Source organism: Kryptolebias marmoratus, linkage group LG6 (genome assembly GCF_001649575.2).
Source record: "Kryptolebias marmoratus isolate JLee-2015 linkage group LG6, ASM164957v2, whole genome shotgun sequence".
In the NCBI taxonomy this organism is placed as follows: Eukaryota; Metazoa; Chordata; class Actinopteri; order Cyprinodontiformes; family Rivulidae; genus Kryptolebias; species Kryptolebias marmoratus.
The window spans coordinates 14,647,455-14,666,387 of record NC_051435.1 but is presented as its reverse complement, the minus strand read 5'-3'; the positions used below and the strand labels follow the sequence as shown (position 1 = coordinate 14,666,387).

At 37.5% G+C, this 18,933-nt stretch overlaps 1 protein-coding gene across 2 annotated transcripts in view; it reads right to left on the bottom strand.

Annotated features, from left to right (window-relative positions):
* The window catches only part of myo16 (myosin XVI), a 91,826-nt gene that overhangs the window by 42,866 nt on the left and 30,027 nt on the right, over positions 1–18,933 (bottom strand). For both annotated transcript variants that reach the window (XR_001808461.3, XM_017410312.3), the window contains exons 5-17: positions 17,728–17,836; positions 15,277–15,401; positions 15,055–15,180; positions 11,875–11,950; positions 9,527–9,677; positions 9,229–9,379; positions 8,952–9,062; positions 5,809–5,874; positions 4,714–4,841; positions 2,846–2,951; positions 1,700–1,817; positions 1,160–1,307; positions 814–931 (exon numbers count right to left, since the gene is read on the bottom strand). Coding sequence is in view for 1 of the 2 variants with exons in the window: in XM_017410312.3 (XP_017265801.1) it covers positions 814–931; positions 1,160–1,307; positions 1,700–1,817; positions 2,846–2,951; positions 4,714–4,841; positions 5,809–5,874; positions 8,952–9,062; positions 9,229–9,379; positions 9,527–9,677; positions 11,875–11,950; positions 15,055–15,180; positions 15,277–15,401; positions 17,728–17,836 (1,533 nt within the window). In the remaining variant the exon portion in view is untranslated. The remainder of the gene's footprint in view (positions 1–813; positions 932–1,159; positions 1,308–1,699; positions 1,818–2,845; positions 2,952–4,713; positions 4,842–5,808; positions 5,875–8,951; positions 9,063–9,228; positions 9,380–9,526; positions 9,678–11,874; positions 11,951–15,054; positions 15,181–15,276; positions 15,402–17,727; positions 17,837–18,933) is intronic.

Genomic DNA, 18,933 nt, shown 5'->3' with positions numbered 1-18,933 from the left:
ATGTCTGTTGATGACAGAGACCAATGGGGGGGTCTATCACTTCCACTAACCCCTACCCCTTTACCCCCTTTTCTGCACCTTTAATTCTCATCCAGCAGACGGCAATGCCATATGATAATACCGCCATCCTTTGCTCTATTCCTCTACCCCTTATGTCTGTGTGCAGCGGCTGCCGTTGGAATAAAAGGTAAAGAGATGGTCACTAACTGCTGATAAATGCTGTATGGGGATCTAAGAATAAAACCTGATAATGGTCTGGGAACACAGCTGGTGGTGCACAGGACGAGCTGTACCGAAGTACACAACAGGCACTGTATTAGGTATCCTCTGCTATTCGTCACACATTTTAGGTTTGTACATACATGCTTGACTGAGTACCTCTTGTGCATACATTGGCATGTGCAATGGACCCCTGCAGCCCTCAATGTCCTCTTTCCCATCATGCGGTGGTCAAATATTCAGTGGTGAGTGGGGCAGTCAGGTTTAATTAGTTAGGGAGTTGTCTCAGGCCATTTCCATTATTTATCAGGTGTTGCTGTGTCATTGCGCTGATAAAATTTTTATTGTTTGATTTGACAGATTGCCTCAAAGTCTCCAACTCCTATTGTGAAAAAGTTGAAGGTTAAACCTGCAGGTGTGAGCACTTTGTAGGGCATGCTTTTGCTGCTGCTGGACTGAGGAACATGCAAACTTTCTTGCGTGCAAGTAAAATGCGGGGTAAAGTTTCAGCAATGACCCGACAGGGTCTGTGACGACACCATTTTTAGATCTGTCAGTAAAGTTTGGCTATAGGCAGGATGTGCTAATCATCACCTGTTTGTTGAATCCCAGGACTCGCAGGGCTTGTTTGACAGCAGCCAGATGTTCCCTGCTCTGGGCAGATGCTGTGGCTACTGGAGGGTTCTCTCCTGGATGTCCTCTACTTAGATACCTAGTATAAAAAAGACAAAATGGAGCAACATTAGAAACTGTTTCAGACAAGAGAACAAGATGAGTCCAAGTTTGGATACAAATAAAGACATCCTCTCTAGTTTTGCTAGAAAATAATTTGAATTTTGAACCAGTAAAACTGTATCAAGCACACCAAAGATTATCTTTATCATTATAAGCTTTATTTTAAAGTAGTTTAATACAAGTGCAACATTGTACAGCCACACACCTATGAGCCAGGACATTGTTGAGGTAAAGTGCACTCTTGTCCTCAGGTGAAAGGCCCTCAGACATCAGGTAGAAGATTCTGAAGTTGTGTTGCTGAGGAGACAGCTGGACCAGACGGGACTTCTCCAGCATGTAGGTGTAAACCCGAGCTTAAACGTGAGGCATGTTTAAAGTCAGTCTAAGAGGTGATTCTATTACACTTCAGACACTTTACCTGTAATATTTACTAATTAGCTAGTGTTCAATGGCTGAATTTACTAGAACTGAATGCAGAGAGAGAGAGAGAGAGAGAGAGAGAGAGAGAGAGAGAGAGAGAGAGAGAGAGAAGGAGAGATGTCTGGCAGCTGTTAAATGAGCTTCTACTGCCTCCTGCTGGAATTGGAAACATTAAATCAGGGTGTAGATATTTGTAAGAACCAAATAGGTTTTGACTGGAACACATCATGTCTCTCATGTAGAAATTGAGATGAAATCAAATGACAATAAAGATCACTAAGAATTAATTCAAACCCAATTTTAAAGAGACAGAATTGCATATTACCTCTGAGCATCGTCCTCCTCTTTTCACAGTACTGGATGGTTAACAGCTTAGTGAAGCGGCTTGAATTGCTGTTTCGTGGGGTCTTTGCATGACCAAAGGCTTCCAGGATACAGTTTACCTGCATATAAAATAAACACGGCTTGTTTTAAAAGCTTTGCATTGTCTTGTATGATAAACCTGCCTTTATCTTCCATATAAATGGCAACAATTTAAATCTAAAAATCTTTTATAAACAACATAAGTCTTTCCCTAATTCCTCTTTTTTACCACTAGATGTCAGTGTACATTCACTTTCTGGGGCTGTGATATTTTTATTGTCCCAGAATGACAAGCTGACCCAGATATTGCCTGAATAACAATGACTTCATCAGAAATCGGCACTCTCTGATGATTACACACTGCTTTTTTGTACAATTCTCAGAGACCAAGTAATAAATAGACTGAGTAGAAAGTAGGTGGATGTTCTGAATTTGAACCAGAGCTACTATAAACCAACTTGTTACCTAATTGACTGTTCACAGTTTTCAATCATTGCATTTATTGTGAAGAATCAAGAATTATAACAATATTACTGCTTTACTTCTGTTGTAAAAACTAAAAACTGTCAATTAAATGTAGCCTGTTTTCTGTTCAGCCTATTCTACAAAAAAGCTTTAAGCTTATGAAAGGTTTAAGGTTTTAATCTCAAAATCCAAAATGTGATTCATTTGAGACAACAAAATAACAACAAACCACGACTGAATGCTTTAGTAGTGTTTTTAACAGACAAATAGTGATCATAATGAAACAAAAAGACAAATGCAGCATTTTACCCTGAGCTCATTCACACATCTATTCTCTTCTTTAGCACATCAGCAAAGAAACAGCGTGGGATACACAGTTATGAACGGCGGCTCTCTAAACTGTGAGCATGGGGGAAAAATATGCACAGTGAGACATGCTGTAGGCATCAGGAGACATGCAGAGAAACAGGAGTTTGTCACTGAGGACTAAAGGAAAAGAAAGAAAATGTGCTAAAATGTATGTTGCACATCTGAGAGCAAAAAAAAAATTTCAAGAATCACGCCAAGGACATGCATTTGTTTTATGTTCCTTAACCAGTGACTCTTTGAAGGGCAGAACTTGACAAGCATCTTGCAGACTTACGTGTTTCATCCGGTGCTCTAGCCCAAAGCCTTTGGAGCTGGAGCGGGCTGTCAAGTGTCTAACGATATGCTTACATGCCTCTGTTTTCCCGGAACCACTTTCACCACTAAAGAGACAAAAACAAATGAATTAATGGCTTTCTATAATTGTTTAAGATGCTGTTATACCGTACTGTTTTTAATTTCTAATGCCTCAGTGTGTTTTGTTCCTCAAATATAACTACAATGAACAATAATGTTGACTCATGGTGTTTTGGAGCTGTAGTGATTCAATAAAATGAAATGACATTCACTAATTAATCAAAAAATTAACTTTGCAATATTTCCCATTATGCACTGTAGTTAATGTTTGGTGCACAATACAACCATCCTCCCTTGGTGTGATCTGCCCGGGGTCACCAGAACCTTCACCATAATATGTAGATCCCATCGCATTCCCAATGGCTCCAACTCTGGGCCACTGTGATATTTGTACCTCCCACGAGCCTAGCGACTGCACAGTATAACAAACTCCCTGAGAACACCATAGTGTCAATTATGATGCCACCACTTATACCCTGTGGTGCCTGTTTCAGACATGCCAGGTTCTTGCAAGTCAAACTTTTAAATACCCATCACTGCACTGCATGTGCACCAAATTATGTCCTCATATGACCATCATTTTGAGTCCTTAGGTTTTATTTTCTTATTAACATTTTAAGAAATAAGAGAACAAACACACAAAGAACATACAATAAATTGGGGCTCTGTGTGTGTCTCAGAGGACTAGGTGTGAGATGTTAATGATCGGGGTGTCTCCTTCATATGTAACCTCAGTCAAATGTCTCCACCCACCTGACATCACCTCTTCAGGGATGTCCGCCCATTAACTTCCTCATCTGCAGTTTTTCTCCTGACATTGACAGCGTTTTACCAAATGACCACCTCTTTTTGCACACTGTTTTTAATTTCTGTTGAATGGATATTAAGGCTGACATAAGGTTCCTCTACAGTGCATGCTCTGACACTCACTGACACGCAGAGAGTTGAGATATGCATAGTAACACCAAGCAGATGGCTTCAGAAGGTCAGAGGCCTACACTAATGGCCACAGCGTGCTTTAGGTGTGCTGTTTGTCGGTGTGTGCATGTCTTGCTACGTTTCCTACAAACCGACCTGCTGAGTGTGAAGTCCGAAGGTCTTCCCACTGTCTTTTCATTTACCAGTGTTTTATTAGATTTCAAGGGCATTTTGCTAGAGCACTTGCCTCAGGAGAGGTTGCTGATTGCCTATAAATGTGTAAAAGTGTGTGTGTGTGTCAGGGAGTTACACATTGGAATATATTGTATAAATTTAAGCCTGACCAAAAGCAAAACCAGAACAGAATTGATATAGTCTCAGGAAGAGATTCAGAAAACAGCAAGGTGTGTACATGTGAATGCATGGCATGGCGTTGCCATGTGTGTGTGTAAGTGAGATGGATGGCGTGTGGCCAGCGTGCATTAACTCTCTGCCAGATTGGTTACGACTCAGTGGGAATGTCACTGGAGAGCCGGAACAAGATTTAATTGCAATCAGAGCACTGCCTCGGTCCAGTCGAGGACAAAAAGAGCGCGACTCTGCAATGCTCCCAGCAAACATCCATCTCTGTGTGAACACCGAACAGGTCCACAGCTCAGCTCAGGCTGAGGGCCATTAATCTTTCTGGGAGTGTTTAACAGGTGTGGGGCCGAGGGGGCGTGGGGAAACCAGGTGGGCAGCTTTCTGATCATGTACACAATTATTCAGCTATGAGAATGTCAGAGTTGTTTTGCTGTCACAGTTTTGAGGCATTTAGCTTTGTGAGAATGAAAGAGTGCATTTTCTTTGTGAAATGGGTAGCAGGTGTACCTCAAGATGAAACACTGAGGGCGTCTCTCCTGCTGCATCATGTGGTACGCTCTCTCAGCAGAAGAGAAGATGTGAGGTGGCAGAGAGGAGCACAGGCGACCAGTGGAGCTCAGGTACAACTGACTCACCTGAGAAAGACACAGATGTTTTATATAAAAATACATCGCTGATCAGCAAAACCCTTTTAGGTGTCACTCTCTGTGAGTGTGTAATGGTGTGTTCATTAGAGAGGTGTGGTTTTTAATCTCTGTCTATATTAATAAACTGTGAGTGGACCGTAACATTCATTCACGCCCAGTGCAGCAGCCATGTGCCAATGTTGAATTTGTGGCTACAGACAAGGGATGGAGGACAGGTCATGGACCACAACACCAGGGAGGCTGACAGATGGCCAACAGATCACACACATTGTGACATATGTCCTTCTCACACACACACCCCTCCCTGCTCCTCCACAACCTCACAGTTAGGTACGGAGGTCCTGGAGTGAGTCCAGACAGAGGCTGGAATGGGACAGCCAGACAGGGACTTGGCTTCATTTTTATCCTGGCAGGAAAAGATGCTTTCTCCTCATCCATGCAGTCATTTTTGGGTCCAAACCTTTACCTGGCACTTAATCAGCCATTTCAAAACGAGATAATAGATTTTTTTATAGTAACACACAGTCTTGCTGAGTGCTACCCAAGAAAAAAAATCAAATTCAAATTAGAAACCTTCAGTTTTTTGCTTACAAACATTGAATAGATACTTAATTTATATACAAAAGCTGTGCAGTAAACTATTCTTTCTGGTGGGACATGCTGTAACAGAGTTCATGTGAGTGAAAGAATGTGTGTGTACGTGTGTGTCTGTTTTGTCTGACTGATACAGAGTCAGCTGTATGCGGTGTATCACTAACAGGAAGACTGCATTATTTATCAACTACAAGGTCCATTTCATCTGTTCCTTCCTGACTTTTATACAGGAAACAGGTTGCCTTTATAGTATAATTTTACATTACTCATCAAATGTAGTCAAACGTGATGTGAAGTCCAAACATCAGATTGCTTACAATTTTTTTGTAAACTTTTGAAAGTAGTTTCAGTGCAAACTTACCAAAGTGGAATAGATGGGCAGTTCTTTATTTGGGTTGACCAGTAAAAGGATGTGTCCAATGTAAGTCTAAACATGAAAGCAAACAGGTTTAAGTAATTAACAAACAAACTAAAGTTCTGTTCATTTCTCAGTAAAATACACATAATCATTAAAGGACAATACAGACACAGTTTCATAGTGCCACAGTCAAAAAGAGAACAATTTCACACAAACAAACAAAAATAGTGTGGAAATACAGAAGCAGTTTGTGATATGTCATGATTCATCACCTTGTAGAACCACTGTGGTCAGCAGTTTTTAAAGTTTTGCCCAGTTCTTTCACACAGATGGACTTATATTTGACTCAAGAATAATTTTGTATGTGAACTTTAGCATCTAGTAAACTCAGTGACTCCTCACATGATGCAATGGCACTCATCATCACTCCTCCACCACCGTGCTTAACAGTAGATATGAGTTGTTTGTGGTTAGATGAGTTACAGTCAAACTTCTCTGCATTACTTTTGTCATTGGCCAAAGAACATTGTTCCACAAATCTTGCAGTTTGTTTAGATGAGACAGTGGAAATCGGTTTTAAAGGATTATAGGGGTTTCTTCTGGGAACCCTTCAAACAAGCCATACAAAATCAATGTATTTATAATTGTACTGTGATCATTTTTAACATAAAACATGCTAAATTAAATTTGTAAAATCTGAGATGAGCCTCTTGAGTCTTGTATTGTTTGAGCTTCACCAACTGTCCTAAATGTTTCCACTTGTACATAATCTTTCTCAAACTGGGATGAATGACTTTGAGTTTAAAAAACACTTCCTGTTTTATTGGATTAGCAGTGCCTGGTTGATATTTACCCTTTTATTCTTGTAAAAGTAGTAAAGCCACAATATTTTTGCTTGATTATTATTAAAAACAATGACACAATGTAATAATGTTACGTTTGACTCATCATTATCGGTTTTAAAAACCTGACCAAGTATGGATATTTAATACATGTCATTCCTGGGATGCTGCTTCATTGAATCATCTTAACTTCAACAAGTTGGACCTGAGATAAAATTGCTCAAGAGTGCAGAAAGCTTAAAGTGATTTAAAATTGAGGTGCTGCCCTCACTCTCTCTTGAGCACGTTTTCATGACGTTGGCAATTTCCTTTATATTAAACCTATGGCAATTTTTATAGAAGAGAAAAGTAAATGAGGTAATACAAGTGATAAAACATCTTTTTTCAAATCTATTTTCCTCCCACACTGCCCTTAAAGCCACTGAGACAAAAATAAATAGCTCCCAGTTTCTGACCCTTTTTTCTAAACTGTTAACCTTCTAGCTTTCACAAAGAGCCCCAGAGGCTGTTTGAGAGCAAAACTCTGTCCGCTGTGAAATTGCAGGCATTACTATCATTAACTTACATGCTGCTCTGTCCTAAAGCCCTGGCTCAAGGTTAATGACTTGAACAAATTCCCACTGCTTGCAGACATACAGTAAAGCAAAATGCATTTATTTTTGCCTGATTTTGTTTTACTTTATATATATCTTTAAGACAATTGCCAGGAACTGTTGACTTTCATGAAGTGTTTGTCATAAATCCAGCCTTTAACAATGAGTTCTGTTGCAACCTTCCCCAGTTCTGAGCTCCCTGCCCTGGGGACTGAGTCTTTCTGTGCTGTCAGAAGACAGCGACCACTCATGAAAGCCCCTTCTCTGACATCCCACTGAGAACATATGGAGTATTTTCTGTCTTTGTTTTCTTATTTCTGCCTTCGTAATATCGATGCTCTGTTCTCATATGCCACAAAATGCTCTTGATTCTGCTAAAAAAAGGAGTAAATTACTAATTGGTAACCAGTCGTTTCTTTTTTTCTTTTTATTATTTTTACATTTGATGCAAAATGTAAAATAGGGTTAGACTGAACATTAATTAGCTTCATTGGCTTCCTTTAAAAAATGTACCTGTTCCAAACACAAAGTGACCCAATGCACAACCCCTGTTATGTACCTTTCACACCAGAGTTAATAAACAATAAGATCAATCTGTAAGCTATCATTATTCAGAATTTCAACTTCTTCTCTTTTGTTCCTCATACACCTCTTGCACTTTTGTTCATTGACAGTCCCTAATGTTAGTCTCCCACTGTGGCTAGCCGTACTGACTGTCAGCCATCTGGGTTCCTGTAATAACAGACTATTACTGCCTCCCCACAGAGAAGACTGCTCACAAATTGCACTAATTGTACAATTCCACATTGATCTGGTTCCTGTCTTTATGGAACTCCATCTCCATGGTGAAAGACTTTTGAAGGAAAGGAGAGGAAAATTATGGGATATAAAATGGGTCAGTTGCAGGAGATGAAAGTGTTTCACTTCAGAATATAGTTATGGATTTATTGATCAAAACTATTGATTTTGCCATTTTCACTAGTGTAAATATGTATGTGTGTGTGTGTGTGTGTTAGATTCAGGATTCGGTCAGCAAAATGAAACATGAAAGAGATTCAGCTTATAAACACAAGTTGAAGCCCAGACTGGTGAGACTGATCAAAGACATAGTCATCTATTTTATATTTGCTGTTCAAAGAATAAAACTAACAATATCTTAGTAAAAAAGATAATAATAATAATAATAATAATAATAATAATAATAATAATAATAATAATAATAATAATAATAATAATAATAATAATAATAATAATATAGCTCTGTTTTCTTTGCAGTGAATGTATTACATTTTTGTTTAACAATAATGAACATTTATGACAGTTAGGATTACAATACTGTATTAAATTAATAACTTAATTATTCACACAAAAATTGGTATTTGCAATGAAGTTTTGCCTCAGATATCAACCTTCACTGAATTCCCAATCTTCATTATAGATCCATGTCAAAGAGATTCATTTTGGATGTACTATATGTGATATTGATACTTTATCACACTGTATGGATTAATGCTGGAGGGAAACCAACACTCATGGGTGTAAAGAACAGGTTGTGATTCAAACAACACCTGAACAACACTCCACTACAAATAAAACCCTGAAATGTTGCAGTTATGTTGACAACAGAATGTCTTTTATATTCCTATGTGGTCTCTGTTCTCTCTATATTTGATGTTGTGTGAAGTTTCTTGTGAAAAGAACATCATCTTACATAGATTTGGTCATTGCCAAAGCGTTTCTGCATCTCGTAGAGCAGGCTGCTGTCGGTCAGCTCACTGAGGGATGCAAGGTCATCATTGGGGGCTGGAGGCATCAGCTTGACCTAAAGAAATACAGTTAAATAAATCTAAAGACAGAGAATAGGGTTCAAGTATCTGTTGCTTGTGGTTATTGCATAATATTGTGATGGAGATTTACTACTATGCTGATAAAAGAAAACAAACTAGGAGCGTTTAAAAGACTTTTTATGATCCCTCAGGAAAATATACCTGCTCCAGTTTACTGGGTCCAGAGCTCAAGGGGCTATCTAAGCCGTTATCCTGAGAGGGCTGTCGACTGAGCGCTCCACCTGTCTCTCGGAACATGGCACATTTCTCCAACAAACTGTCCCGCTTAGAGATTGGAAGACCCAGGGGGTTTCTGTATGGCAGATGCATAAGCACGTAGTGCAAAAAGACAAATAGAAAATGGGGAAAAGAAACAGATTTTGTGATTTACTGAAGAAAAAATACATAATTTATGACACTGAGTAACTCATCATGAGTGTTTATGAAATATTTAACCCACAAATGTTTGAGAGGTGTGCTGACGTCATGAGAGCCACCATCGTAGCGTTGGTTGGTGGAAGGAAGAGGAGCGGAAGGGTCCTTCAGTCTCTGCAGCCAGCTGTCCTCTGCATTCAGAAGCATTTCTGCTATAGGCTCTGTCACTGCAATATCTGATGATAAATTTAGAATAAATTAAGTTTACTTTGATACAGACTGTAACTTCAAAAAGTAACCTTTTTGACAGATCACACAGTACTGTTTCATTTGACTTTACTGCTCTAAAAACCCATGTTAACATGAGGTGTCACAGGCCTGCAACTAAGACATTATTTATAGATAATGAGGCTTTGTAGGTCATTATTACATTTCCATGTTTTGAACTTTATCAATGCTCTTTTTAAGCACTAATGGAGTTATATTGTTGCTGTCAAAAATTTCCATATAAGCTCACTATCTGTGTGTGTGTTTAAACTGCCATTTTAGCTTCACCAAGTAAATCAAATGCTAAGTTTTGGTTTGGCTGGGCAGTGTGTAACCTTGTTTATATGTCACAAGGTTTTAAATAATTAGTTGGGTAGCTGTAGAAAAGACTACAGTAAAAAAATAAGAAAAGTGTGGCTATTGTTAGCCATAGATTTTGATTCACTAAAGAGCACAAGTACACTTTCCTATCTTAAAGCCATTCTAACCCTCCTTTACTACTCATGTGGATGAGCCTTCACTTGAGCAGAATGTGAATCCAACTGTGGATCAATCCACTGTTCAGCAGAGGAAGAAGGAGTTAAAATCCCTGAATTGGTAATAAGGTTTAAGATGGCCCATGGGAGGAGAAAGGCTTCATCCTGTCTTTTTATTTTTGTGTGACAGACAATACCCCTGGCACCCGTCTCTTGCTCTCTCTTTATTTCATCATTTGGGTGCTAAGGCAGAAGTGTGGAGCTCCAAGTGAAAAAAAAGAATTGTCTAAGCATCTAAGGGCTTGTCTTGCATCTTTTCTAAGTCCACATGCAAGAACAGGGTATTGATTAAAACCAGAATGAGCCAGTCAGAGGCTGGATTAAACTATGTGAGTAAATGGTGAGCGGCAGCTGTGACATTTTATTCCACTATACAGAGGTTGGAAAGGAGATACAAAGCCTCAGTATCTGACACTTTTTATCACTACAGTAAACAGGGGTTCAAATTTGTGTATATGTATTTGTTTTAATACAATGATGGGGCCCAAACCTTGACAATGAACCAGTTTTTGGGAACATGTAAAAGTAGGGATCAAATTGTGATCGTGAGAGTTAAGAATTAGTTTTAGGGAGGAGAACGTGTCACGGTAATGAAGTGTCCTCAATGAGGCATAAAAACAGGTGTGTGTGAGTCTGTTTTTGAGGAATTTTTAAAACATTTATTATGATCACAGTTTGATAACAACTCTCATTCCAGCATAAATATGAGCATGTATCACAGGTGAAGTTAGCTTTGTGAAAATCACACAAATTCAGATATGATAAAAAATGATTCCTTCTGGACCTTTCTTGCCAAAGAAAACTAGTGCTGTAATTGCCATCAATCTCAACTTTCACATGATAATTTCAATGCATTTTTAGACAATCAAGTCTAAACTTTATAAAATAATGGAGCAGGCTCTTTCTCTTTCTGTTTGAGTTGCTTCATTGTTATGTCTTCTTTATGTAATAGGACTAGCATGTACAGCAAGTTGCATAGAAGCCCTGACAGCTAATGGTCACCATCTTGAATGTGAAAATCTAAAATTCAAATTGTGAATGTTCACAGTTTACTAGAATACTGGTGTGGTATGCTCAGCCAGACTTAGCCAGCTTTAGCATTTTAACTGCAGATGAAATTGAAGAAGGTTTGTGGTTTTACAAACATTTATCACTAAGTCACTCCACTGCACCAATAACACATAAATTAATAGCTTTGCATCAAAAGTATCTTTTTGACAGTAGATAGATCAACCTGCATCTGCGAGTTATCATTTATTCATATTTTTTCTGAAATACATCTGCTACTAGTCAAAATAGGAACAGATGTCTTAGACACATTTAGCAAAAAACTGCCTTATTTTCTCTTTTTTTGGTGTTTTTCATGACAACAGTGCATGGTTTTGGTTAAAGACAAACTAAATTTTTATATTCATTAGAAAGTAATAATATATGCTCCTTACACACCAAAGGAATCATTGCACATGTATATTTATTTACAGGAGAAAAGTATTTTCTTCTCCACTTTTTTGCTTAATTTCCTCCATCTTCCTAAAGCCTATTTTCTCCTTCTAGCTGCAGTGTTTTTTTTTTCTTTTTGTAGTTGTGTGTACAAGCTCATTTGTGTGAATGCGTACGGTAAATGTTTTACCAGATGGTTTATCTTGGTTGCAGTTCAGCAGAGTTGGGTTTGCCCCATGCCTTAGGAGCTTGCCAACAATGCTTGTCTGTAAGAAATGGGAGACAGACATTTCACATGTACTTTCAATAAGTCCTTGAAAAAAAAACAGCAAAAAGTAATTTCTATACAGAATTTTTTTTTAAATTCCTCTCTTAAATGACAATACAGCTAGTGAAGAGTAGACACAGGTATGCTACACTAAGCAAATCATATTAGCAGAGAATATGTCAAACACAACATTACAGTGGAGTCTCTGAGTCCACTTTAATCTTTAGTAATGAGCCTTCTTCCATTCTGGGACATGACAGGAGAACTCAATCATTGTTGTCATTCATCAATTTACCAGAGTGACATGCAAATGTTCTCATTTCTGTCCTTTATTGTTCATCTTGGTTTCATTTATACTAGACTAACACAAACTTCAGGTCTTTTTTGTCTCAGTAGCGCTTCTTATATACTATTTTATCAATTTGTCCTTCATTCCTGTTTCTTACCTCTGTGGGCTATTAGCTGCATCGAACTTAAAAAATGCAATGCACCACATTACATGATATGAATATCCATAATGTAAAGGGCTGATAGTTCATTATATTTCATTAATGCATGATGTCAGTTTTAAATGAATACCACACATTTACTGTGACTCCAACCCAACAAACATTGCTAAAAATGTAATCAGAGCTTTATCCTGTCGATCAGTACTGGCACAATGCAGACAGCAGTAATCCATATAATTATGACTGAGCTAAATAACTATCCAGTAGAATTATGTGTCATATAACAAGACCAACCAATTCATTGTATAATGTAGCTATTCAAGAGAATAATCAAACACTTTAACAAAATTATATTTAAATGATAAAGGCCCAGCATTCCTTGAAATAATGCATACTGCCAGCTGCCATTATGCAAAAAAAAAAAGCTAAGATAATATTATTTTGAAAAATAAAGAAGTTATAGCTGTTTGGGTCAGATCTTAAAAATAATATATGCTAGTTTGTCAGAATCTAAATGAATCTAAGCTATCGCCACATTAAATCTCAATATCTTTAAAATATCTTTTAAATATTGACTAGCTGTGGTAGCCATTTTAAATTGGACAGACTCCAAAAGCTATTAATTTATTTAGTTGTGAACACTGAGTACATTTTCATTCAATATTGTAAACAAGTTCATGATATAATTTGCTAACAGTCAGACAAATGGAATAGTCCACACACAGGCAATAACATCATTGTCTGTCTGTCATGGTGGCAGGCCATAAAAAAAAACCAACAATAAAATTCTGCTCTAAATTCAATTAATCAGGTTATCTCATTTGACACTTGAAGTACATTGTGTATTTATTTCTTCACCAAATAACCAACAGTTCAGGCTGCAGAGAAAGTTGAAGTAATGCAGCCCAGAGATAAGACATCAGTGAAGTGCACAGAATGTGAGTCAGCACATTCTCCAGACTGGCTCTGACATATGCCAGCAGTTGTTCAGTTATGAAGTTACAACACGTCTTCTGCCCGTAAAGCCTATCTGCAAAATCAACACTATAAATACTGGCAGCACTGAACACTTTAGCAGCTCAAGTTTAAGAAACTGGAAAAAGCTTCATCTGTAATGAAGCTTCAGATGTTGCAAAATTGGATGTTTAGTTTCCAGTGTAGCTAATTTTAAGATTAACATGAAAATTTCTCAGAAAATAAAACTGTAAGCATTGTGTTGCTGCTTAATTGCCACAGCTTCATTTATAAGACAAAGAAAAATAATATATTTTAAGCAAGGAGGTATTTTAATACTCTTTCATTTTTGTCTGAATTTTAAACATAAAACTATCCAAACGTTTGTCCCTCTAGAAAACCTAACTTTTACAGCACTGATTTAAGCCAGAGAACGCTCAGAACAGCGCCGAGCTTATCATAAGCGCAAGGTGGGGAAGCCTAATTAGCTGCATAATAAGGTCATACATCTTCTTAAAGGGTCATATTAGTGTGCATGGCACACTGCAGAGGGGGTCTTTGAGTTTAATGTACCAGCTGGCGTTAAATTTGCCAGCAAGCATTTTCTTATAAAAGGTTTTTGACTCATGACAAAAAAAAGAAGTCATTTAGATGGTTGAACACATCAAAACAACATCCTGTGTCAGTCACTGCGATGCTGAGAGACTAGCTATAGAAAGGTGGTGACAAAAGGGAAATGTTAAAAAGGCCCAGGGAGCGGTTTGTATTCAGGAGGCAATACACAGGCACCAGGAAAGAGCAGACAACTGAAGTGCTTTTGCACTGCAAAGAAAAACCTAATCAATTCTACAGTCCTCCAAACTGCCACTGCTAAGTCAGATACACTGACACACTTACGAAGACACACACACACACACACACACACACACACACACACACACACAGTGCAATCGTGTGCAGAGAAAGTGCATGAACAAAGAGATACAAGGAGGTTAAAATCCATTTTTACATGCCTGGGGTCGGGATTTGTAGTGATTAACTATTCTTTGAGCATCTAACCACAAGTGAAATTGACAGTGTAAAATAAAAATACCAAAACAAAAACTAAACATCTTTATAAATGAAACAGAGAAAAGTAATGTGGTAGGCAAGAAGAAGAAGCATACTTGAGTAAGGAAACGAAAAAACATGTCTTTGGGACAGATAGACCTAAGAAGTGCAGTGTGATTCAAAATTACTAAATAAACGAAATCCTCTTGTTTGTAGTGAAGCACACAAACCAAAGGGCAACTAAATACCAAGTTGATTCAGCGAGCTCTGAATAGGATCACTTGTTCATAGCTGGAACTCTTTCAAACCGTATTTTGTTTCCATCTGATTTTAAATGCTCATCTGGAAATATATCCCCCCCTCCTCTCACAAAAAACTCACTGAACTTCTAATCAAAAATGACCTAATTAGATCATATATAGTCTGACACTGTGCCAGCAGTTTGATAGTTGTATTTTTTTTTCATATCAGTGGGTCCAAAAGCAGCAATTTATCAGATGAGTTGAAGCAAGTTCTTCTGAGGAAGAAGCCATCAATAATTTTCTCATTTTTTTAATTAATGGCAACAATCACATTGGGTCAAAGATGAGTTTAAATTAGGTTTCTGCTTGATAAACATTCAGGCATTCATGTGCAAGTTGTAACTTACCTGCCCATATTTAGCAGCCAAATGAAGTGGGGTCCAAAAGTTGTTGTCAGCTGGATGAGGGTCTGCTCCGTTCTCCAGTAGCACAGACACCACCTCTCTGTAACCACTGGCACAAGCAATGTGGAGCTTCAGACAGAAAAGAACCAAAGAGAAAGATGGATTAGTCATTGTTGCATTGGATCAGAGTTCAGTTGCATTAGCCTATGTGTTGAGTTTTCTTACTAGAGTCACTCCATCATCATTGGGCTGGTTGAGGCTCCCCCCTGATGTTACAAGTAGTTTGACATCGGACAGCATGGTGGTGGCTCTCTGCATCTTCATGGTGTGTATGGAGGCAACATCCACACCTAAAACAAACATCAACACAAAAGTTGCACTCATGGCTTCAGGAGCAGTGATTTAAAGTTTTCCTTTTTAATGTTTTTTCCAAGAATTTGGGAAAATAAATTATTTGGTATTAATCCAATAGTTTTTACAACATATAGATCTATATAAAATGCATATGTTTGCTTTGAAAAATTCCCTTTTTACAGAACTAAATTTCATCAATTAATGTTTCATATTAGTGTTTTTCACAATTATACAATGCAACTATAGCTGTGTTACACATTTGAGTGAGTCAACCTATAAAATTTTTATTCTTAAACTCTTACACTTGAGTTTTAAAAATGCTGTTTCAAAAAGTTTAAGTTGAGTAGATCAAGTGAATGGCTAAAAGTAATTAGGATGTATAATGCTCATACAAAGATCAAGTCCTTCACCAGAACAGTTAAAAGCCACCAGAACATGTGTCCAAGTCTGATGCAAACAAAATAAGGTCTTTGTGGGGCAGCACAGAGATCAGTTCACCTCTCCATAATTACATGCACCCAACTTTAGCTGCTGTATTAACATTAATTGATTACCAATAAGTCTATTTATCACTTTGATAGGCTCCTAAGCATTAACTAATGGTACTTTCCCAAACCGATTCAATGAATCATTTAATCAATATGTTTGTCTTTGCAAACAGATGATAGCCTCAGGGTCTAGACTCTAGTGATATTTGAGACATAGAAATACAACATCAGGCATGAGTGTTCATGGTTTCTAGTTTCCACAGAGGCTGCATGAAAAACAGAGCTGAATCTCTCTTTCCCCTTATATTTTTCATGACGGTTGGATGTTGTCCCAATCCTTTTTTGATGTAAGAGCAAAGCAAAAAGGCAGGGCTTTCTAGCCTTAGAAACTGATATTTTGAAGGCGCTTGCAAAAAAGAAATATCAAAAATTCAAGTGTTTTTCTTTATGAAAATATATTTTTGCTAGCATACAAAACACTGAAAACTTTAGTTTAATGAATTCTGATGTATTACATTTAGTATAATTGTCAGTGGTCCTAAACAAACACAAAACCTTGGATCATATTTATTTATTAAATGTATTTTGTCACAGCAACCAGTGTATTGTTTAGTTCACTTGTTTAGGTCTCATTTGGTGTTATTGTCAAATATTTTTAGGAGCCATAAAATTGATAAACATTTTTTTCCCATTGCAAATATTTTAATATCTGAACAACCAGTGTCAGCTTTACTTAAGCTTTTTTTTTGTACATTTATTACATTTGATATTATTGTTATGGTTATATGGAAGCCTGTCACAGACTTGATAACTAGTTTGTCATGTCATATATGGGCATATTGAGATTGTGTCTGTCAAGGAATCCACAACAACTGATAATGTATTGGCTTCTTGAAGGAGCATCCAATGACACAGTGGAATATTTTCACCACCACTCTTTCTAACTTCAAATAAATAGCTATAAGGTAGGGCTTGGCGAATAGGTCAGGGTAACGCAGGGAAATGAGATTCAGAAAAAATGACTCAGCTCGGGGGAGAAAAAATGGGGAATTTAAAAGACGTTTACCCTCCATTCCCTCTTTCGGATGTTGTAAATCATGGGCACACTGTCTTTTGCATAACCTCTCAGACTTGATAGAGATAGAGAGCTATGTTGCTATAGCAACACAGGCTGAGCAAGCCCATGTGAGTAAGGGTATGTTTCATAGCGGAAAAACCCAGTGGGATGTGGGTGGGTTTTTCATATCGCAACATGGGGCTGGCAGAAGAAAAAGTGGTGGTCTGCTCTTGGCAAGTCAGCTGTCTGAACTCATAAGGTGGCATTTGTCTTGTGATTTGGTTCAGGCTAATGTAGGAGGAACATGAGGGTAAAAAACCCTCTATCATTTTCTGTATCTCTGTCTTACTTTGTCAGCAGGATTCCGATGTCTCTTTGCCTGCATGTTTCTCTGTATTTCTAAGGCACTTTTCATCGCTTCTCCCTCTGTCACATCTTTATCAGGTTTTCTTCCTGTACTTTATTTTTTGGTCATTTTAGACCAAACTATTGGCCTTCTTCATTCTCTGTGGAAAACATTTTCCAGCACTTGGCCTGAGGCTGTTTTTTACCTTCACACAGGCACACAACACATCCCAGGTTTACCATATTACACGATCCCAGAGCTATGTAAACAAAAACTGAAAATAAATATTTATCTGTTTATTTTAATACTAACATTTTAAAAGATTTGTGAGAACCCTGACTCAAAAACAGTGACTGTGACTGAGAAGAGCTCATTACTGGGTAAATGTCAAAGTTATCACAGAACAAGCAACAGTTTCACAAAGCTTTTACCATTTTCCTCTAGGTGTTTTTGGAGAATATAGCTGGTCTCTGTTCCCTCAAAGGCATAATCAAAAGGAATGTTTCCGTTGATGTCCTGCAGAAGAACGTTTACTCCAGCCTGTTCAGAATAGAAAAAAAAAAGAAAAGCATCTTATCTTCCTCTGAATTGAATCTATGATCAAATAGGACTAATTATCCAGACGTCTCAACGGCATAAACTTAAACAGAACCCAGAGGATGTTTACAGAGAATATGGTGAACTATTAGAAAACTACAGTAGTTCACTGTCACCAAAAGCGATACACTGGTGGTCTTTATGACACCTCTTTAATGACAATTAAAGTCAGTTCATGTTTTTCATATTCATATGTGATACCTCATTAGGACCTTTCCAACATTTTAACTATATTTTTTCACAGCTGCACCAAAGCTGCCCAAGCAGGTAATTGGTCAGTATTAGTTGTACTCCTGCAGTGAAATATTGTAGAGCTGTTGATAAAGACAAGCACTTTTATTATTCATCTACCCATCCTCTACTTCAAGTGTGTGTGTGTAGTTTGTGCACATTGTTAACATCCTAAAATCAATTAACCGCAGAGATCTAAAACCCAGTCGCTAAACACCAGAATTTTGATCTTAAAACTTAAAGATAATAATCTAATTAATATTTTAAATATATTTCGCTTTTAAAATATATTTTTAAAGTTAATAAAGAAAATAGTTTAACCTTTAAATGACACTCTGATTAATGTTGCGTGTTGATTTCAATTCCAGTTTTCAGAATGAGGTTTTTGGCATTTGTTTGGGTACCGATCTTTGTTATGTATTGAAATCTGTATTTTTTTTGCTTACCTATGAGGGGGAAGAATTAATTAACATTAACAACATTAAGTAGCTGTTTTATGACTATTTATGAAAAAATACGAACCCTTATCACATTTTAAAGAACCTCTTGAAGAGGAGGGGATGCGATTGAGTGAGTCAGAGGGAGAGAAATTATATAAACAATACACCTCGTTTGCTCACTCTTCCACGACAGATTATGCATACACATACTAACTGCTCCATCTAAGACATTTTTCCAACATTTCTGTTTGCAAAAACCTTTTAAACTGTCAAGAGCCTCTCTAAATCCTGCAGTTAAGAATAGGTAATGAAGAAGGATATTGGTCCATATGATCAACTTTAAGGTTCAGTAACAGTCAATAGAAGTCT